The sequence below is a fragment of the Arachis duranensis genome, chromosome 10 (assembly GCF_000817695.3).
Source record: "Arachis duranensis cultivar V14167 chromosome 10, aradu.V14167.gnm2.J7QH, whole genome shotgun sequence".
NCBI classification, from domain to species: Eukaryota; Viridiplantae; Streptophyta; class Magnoliopsida; order Fabales; family Fabaceae; genus Arachis; species Arachis duranensis.
The window spans coordinates 71,357,879-71,364,666 of NC_029781.3; the positions used below are offsets into that span (position 1 = coordinate 71,357,879).

A 6,788-nucleotide genomic window follows, 5' to 3' on the forward strand; every position below is an offset into this window, starting at 1 on the left:
AGCTTGCCATGGAAAGGAGTAAGAAGGATTGGATGAAGACAGTAGGAAAGCAGAGAGTCGGAAGGGAAGGCATCTTCATACGCTTATCTGAAATTCCTACCAATGAATTACATAAGTATCTCTATCTTTATCTTTATGTTTTATTCGTATATCACCATACCCATTTGAGTTTGCCTGACTAAGATTTACAAGGTGACCATAGCTTGCTTCATACCAACAATCTCTATGGGATCGACCCTTACTCGCGTAAGGTTTATTACTTGGACGACCCAGTACACTTGCTGGTTAGTTGTGCGAAGTTGTGTTTATGCCATGGTATTGAACACCAAGTTTTTGGATTCATTACCGGGGATTATTTGATTTGTGAAAAGTATTGATCACAATTTCATGCACCAATAAGCCACTCCATCCTTGGACTGATTCTGATGTTGATCAGTTCATTGCTGTGGATCCTGTTCATGGACCTGCTGTAATGATTCTATCACTTTATTTATCCGTATATAAGTAATATGATTTTGTTTTGGTTTTGATGTTTTCTGCTTTTGTGCTGTGATGGTTGGTAATATTTTATCTCTGTTGCGAATTTTTATGTTTTTAGGTGCGAGCAGCAATTAAGGTTAAGGCCTCTGTAATAATTTGCTTCACTTCATCTGGAAGGGCCGCAAGGTACTGCCTCTAAGTATTCAGCTATGAATGTTCTCATAATTACTATCTTCACAAGTGAACTAGTCTCTCAAATTTCAGTTTCACTTGGAATTTGACCCTGTCTTCTTAATATCCTTTTTTTATTACTTTTATGCATCTTTATGCCTGCAAAAGTTTTTGCCTAAAATTGCTATATGTACTTGTCAGATTGATTGCAAAGTATAGGCCAACAATGCCAGTTCTCTCTGTTGTGATCCCCCGACTCAAGACAAATCAGCTAAAGTGGAGCTTTAGTGGTGCCTTTGAGGTTGGATTCTTAACCTGTAATATAACTGCTATTTCTTTTAACTATTGATGACTTTTGTTGATGCTGTTGCCTTGCCGACAGAGTGGTTGTACATATATGTATGATAATATGATAACTTTGGTGCTAAGGAATTCTAATTGCATTATTCTTCTTTGGTAGACCCAATTTTTCTGCTTCATTTTGCTAAATAACAATTTTCTTTTGCACGGGAGGAGGAAAAAAAAAGGAAATATTTTGTCTGTACTCCTTTTCCATTTCCGAAAATTATTAATTATAATGAATTTAATTTTACCATGAGATAGTATGAGCTTCCTTTCTAATATATGATGAATTTTGTTGCAATTTTGCATTATCTGCGCTTAAATCAATTTGTGTTAACAGGCAAGGCAATCACTCATTGTAAGAGGTCTCTTTCCCATGCTCTGCAGTTATTATTGCTTCTTTATTTGTTTGGATCTTGTAATTGTTCATTTAAATACAACTTTGATTGTCCTCAAGTCTAGTTATGATGTAGCTTATGATTAAATTGTTGGAACATAATCTTCATTATGCATAAAACGTACACCACTAGTTATATGTTTTGTGCTATGGGTGTCCATATAAATGACCTAGAATGTTATGCATGCTATGCACCCATCATATGGTGACCATATTTGACTATATTTTTATCGCATATTTTGTCTGCAGGCCGAGTCAACAAGTGCAACAAACGAGTGGATTCTTAAGGTTGCCCTTGACCATGGAAAAGCAATGGGAATTATAAAGTCGCATGATAGAGTTGTTGTTTGCCAGAAACTTGGTGATGCTTCTGTTGTTAAAATTATTGAGTTTGAAGACTAAAAGTGTTTCATCCAGCTACAGTTTTAGCATTAGTTTTTAGGCTTGATTTTGATGATTAAAAGTTTTTGAAAGGTGCAGATGATTCTGCCACAAGTTGAGGTTATCTCTGCTTGATTTTGATGGCTGATTTATATAACTCCATTGCATCGGAATGAAAATTGCTATATATTGTAAAACATAAAAATCAATGGGGATGTACCCTTGATGCCAATTTTTTTGGATTAATATCTATAGAGGACAAAGTTGGCAAATGATTTTATTGGATGCTGTTGTTGAACCAATGATTGTTAATTTTAATGGCTTTTATCTAGCACTAGTGGTAGAAATTATTTGAAAGATATTATAATGTTTTAGTTGATAGTATAAAATTTGAATGTAATCATAATGCATGTGTAGAATTTTTCCACATAAAAATCTAATCATGTTATTGGATTTTCAAAAATATTTCAAAGATCAAACAAACTAAAATTATTATCCAACTTGTTTTTATGTCCTCATTTAATGTTTTTGTGTCCTTCTTAACAAAAAAAATGAAAAATATACTAATTCAATATTCTAAAATAAGTTAAATACGATATTGTATCTTTGTATTTATATTTGAATGTCTCACACTTGTAAATAAAACACCACTAAACTTATAAGAATATCTTTCATTGAATATTTATAGTTTTACTGATATTTTTAATTAAGTCCCTATATTTTTTTTCTTTTCAATTAGGTCCCTAAGGGTATAAAAGTAATTTTACAATTCACTAACATTTTTTGACGTTTAACATTAACAGGGACTAAATTGAAAAAAAAATTAACATATAGGGACCTAATTAAAAGGAAAAAAAATATAGGGACCTAATTGAAAATTTCGTGAAACTATAGGGACCAACAGAGTAATTAAACCATTTCAAAAGGAAGTTTTAAGGGGGAAAAAGAAATGGCAAAGTAAAAAGCCTAATCAATAGGCATTAAAGGTGCGTGCATATTTCCAAGAAAGTAACCTCCTTTTCAAGGAACGAACGCGACAATAAAGGAGCTGAAAAACAAAACGCTTCGCATTTAAAAAACTCGCCAGCTTGGACCAAGGTGCTTGAGCACGACTCCCCTAAGGGATCGAGGCTCGAAAGCACGACCTCAAGGGAAGATCGAGACTCGAGCAGGGGGACTGTTCATACCATGGGTCGAGCTAGGCAAGCTGGTTTGATAAAGACAAAAACAACCGACCTCTTATAAAGGCTGGTCTACACTGACCTCTCTCTAAAGAGCTCGGCCACATCACCTCAGAGGCCCAAGTAGGCCCATACAAAAGGGCACACCCCCCTCTAAAGGCGGCTAGCCTGAAAGATAAGGTGACTTCGCTCAAAGATAAGATAAGGTAACTAACTTATCTCCAGAAAGGTCAATTTACACTATTATAAATACACTGGAGCACCCAGGTATAACTCACACTCTGATTCTACACAATAAACCTGCCTAAAGCACGTGCTAACTTTAGCATCGGAGTCTCTTGCAAGTACCATCACCCTCCAGTGATCAAGGATCAGCAGCTCTACCAGATCCAACAACTCAGACACGACAGCTCCAGTTACAACAGCAGATCTTATCCGAGATCGACCTTCAGTTTCAGGTAACCCTCGGAACACTATGGAACCTCCTAAGTCTCTCATAGTACTCCAGATCAGTCACAGTAACACACATCAGGACTATCGAATCTAACCAATCGGCCATACCAGCAGGGACTTTGGTGGACATCTCGACAATATTCTTACGGGAAGACATATAGAAACTACACCTACGGCAAGAAAACAAAAAGAGGGTCACTACCAAACAACTCAAACAGCAACAGAATAGGAAGAAACAACCAACAAACATCAGGTATGGCAATAAAAGGGAACCCCAAGACTCACAAAGAGCAACGAAGCAATACCGAAAGCCCAGGGGCACCCTTTGGAGGCAACAACAGAGCAAAACAACTCAAAAGACAAAGCCCTAACCCTCTCAAACAAAAGAAAACTCAAGGAGGCAAACAGAAACCTAGATACCAATATTTCTTCACATAAACAACAAGATAAAAAGATTATAACTTTCAAGAAACAAAGGCATACAATAATCGCCAGGAAAGTTTCAACCTCTTCAAAAGAAGTTCAGCAAGATAAAAACTTTGTACAAAAACAAAGCATGCAACAGTAAAGTACAGAGAAGGACAATGATCAAAGCATGTAAAATAAGAAAAGGTATGAAGCAAAGCACCAACCTGCAAAGGAGAATGAGAATCGACGATAGGTGCGTAGCGAAAGCACGAACGAACCAATGAAAGCCTCGAAACACCAAAGAAAGAAGAAAAACTTGGGACAAAGTTTTTATAGAGAAAGAGGGTGTTCTTTGCAAGGATCCAGATGAACGAAAAAGCAAAGGATGAACAAAAGAAAGCCACTCTTCACTGAGCAAATGAAATGGATGAAAGCAAGAAACTGAAAACCAAAGTCTAAGGCTTTTCAATTTCAAAATGAAGCGAGGGAATGGAACGGAAAAATAGAATAAAGGCCCAATCAATAGGCATTAAAAGCGCGTGCGCATTCCCAAGGAGGTAACCCCTTCAAGGAACAAACGCAGTAAAAGCAAAGGCAAAAAATGCTCCGTATTTAAAAACAAACGCAAAACTCAGGAACAGATCAGACAAAGATGCTTGAGCACGACTTCCTCAAAAGAGTCAAAGTTTTAAAAACACGACCTCAAGGGAAAGATTGAAGCTTAAGCAGGGGCACTGTTCATACCCTGGACCGAGCTATATGGTCCGGGTTGGACGAAGACAAAAAGCAACCGACCTCTGCTAAAGGTGGTCGTCACTGACCTCTTCTTAAAGGGCTCGGCCCAATTGCCATAGAGGCCCAAGCAGGCCCAAAGCTGAGGATTATAGCCCCTCTAAAGGTGGCTGGCTAAAAGATAGGTGATCTCACCCTCAAAAGATAAGATAAGATAACTAACTTATCTCAAGAAAGGTCACTCCACACTACTATAAATACACAGGAGCATCCAGGTATAACTCATACTCCAATTCTACAAAAAACCTGCTTAAAGCCCGTGCTGACTTAAGCTTCTGAGTCTCTTGCAGGTACCACCACTCTCTGGTGATCAAGGACTAGCAGCACCTCAAGCTCCAACAAGTCGGACGCAGCAGCTCTGATCAAGCCGGAAGATCTCGTCTGAGATCGACCTCATCGTTTCAGGTAACCCTCGGAACAGCTGGTAAAAATATCTTCAAAATTTAAGAACGAAGGAAAATGGATAATTTCATAAAAGGTTATAGAGGTTTGAATTTGGGGGATAAAAACTAAAGTCTGCAAATGTTGCAAAAAATTGGGGTCATGCGCCCGCACAAGCCATGTTTTAATTATTTTTTTTTTGTGCGCGTTTCGCGCGTACGCTGAATAAGGGAGCTCGTGTGTACCCATGAGGAATGCATACGCACGACTATGTTATTTTTAAGAAAATGTTATTTTTTACTGTTTTAACCTATCCAACCAGCTTTTTCACTTCTGTAACCCCTATAATGAGTTTAGAGACGGTGGATTAGACGATAGAAAGTGTTGGGAAGGAAACTATGCAATCAAAATGAGTTGGAAGTGATTGAAGGGATGAAGTGATATTATTGGAGGAGGGAAATGAGATTGATTCATATTTGAGTTGCCTGAGTATATGCAAGGGTTGTGACTTTGTCCCACTTGCTCCGAAATGATATTTGAGCTCTCTGGATAGATGCAAGGGTGTAGTTCATCCCACTTGTTCTGGGTTGAGAATGATACCTCCCTAGGTGGATGTAAGGATGTGGTTCACACTTGCTCCAGGTTGAGATTGGAACTCCCTCGGTAGATGTAGTGGTTCGCCCCACTTGTTCCGGGTTGAGATTTGAGACTTTATTGACCCTCCATCGCAAGATGTGGCCGGATACTTAGACCTTTTCATATGATTCCTCCAAGGAAAGTAAATACCTCTTGAGGATGCACGCACCGAGGGACTGTTCAAGATTCGCTACCGGATATGTCAGATTTTGATTGTATAACTGACAAATGAGCTTATTGGCCGTAGGGCAGACATGCATCATTTGTATTTGTGTGTATTAATTGAGTGTGAATCTTGTTTTTAGCTTGCCTTATTGATTAATTGTACATATATTTGCTACTTGATCTAATTACTTTATCTATTCTCTCTATTTGTGTATTCTTTGTATTGTTTTGTATGTGTTTGAACAATTGAGAAATCCCTTATGATATGGTAACACTGAGGGTTATACTTGTTTCTTGTGGTGATTGCAGGTTTGTGAAAAACTAAGAATAAATGGATAGATTAGAATCCTTTAAGCAAGTTGCCATTTTCTGGTTTAGTGAGAATCCTAGGCTTGGATCAATGACATGTTAGAGATTAAGATTGCTTAGAGAATTCCTATTACCTTATATTGTATCAATTTGGCACTTTTAGCCTACTGAGAATATAGTGGTTTGAGTTCTCACCCATATTTATTTTTCTTTTTTAGATGCAGGTTCCAGTGCTCCTCAGTGAGCGAAAGTTCTATCTAAAAGATAGCAAAGAAGACCTTTTGCTTTTGTTTTGATTTTAGAATCTCTCTTACATTTGGAAAAATTTATGTGATGTATTTATTTATTTATTTTAAATACTTGTCTATAAAGGTTTATGATGTATATGTGGAGAGATAGGTTATGTATATCAACTGTTTTACTGTTGTAACTCTAGCCAATTTAATCTTCACGGGCCGGAACTAGTAGATATCTATATATACTTATATATGTCTCTTTACTCTTATTATTCCTTTAAGCTTTTGACTATCTACCTTTTCCGACGCGCTTACGTATATTATTGAGTGTGAACGATTGGCCATTGTCTTTTTATTCGGGGTTTAAATCCCTTTACAAGCTTCTAGCTTAATATCTTCTTCTATACATAAGTATTTATATCTCAACTTTGTGTCGTAGTACCAAACCCCCATTGA

At 37.3% G+C, this 6,788-nt stretch overlaps 1 protein-coding gene across 1 annotated transcript in view; it reads left to right on the forward strand.

Moving 5' to 3' along the window:
• Positions 1-2,102, forward strand: part of LOC107469748 (pyruvate kinase 1, cytosolic-like) — an 11,195-nt gene extending 9,093 nt beyond the window's left edge. Inside the window, exons 2-5 of the mRNA XM_052255647.1 lie at positions 401-469; positions 599-666; positions 853-952; positions 1,640-2,102. Of these exons, the coding sequence (XP_052111607.1) occupies positions 401-469; positions 599-666; positions 853-952; positions 1,640-1,792 (390 nt within the window). The 3' untranslated portion in view covers positions 1,793-2,102. The remainder of the gene's footprint in view (positions 1-400; positions 470-598; positions 667-852; positions 953-1,639) is intronic.
• The last annotated feature ends 4,686 nt before the right edge of the window (positions 2,103-6,788 follow it).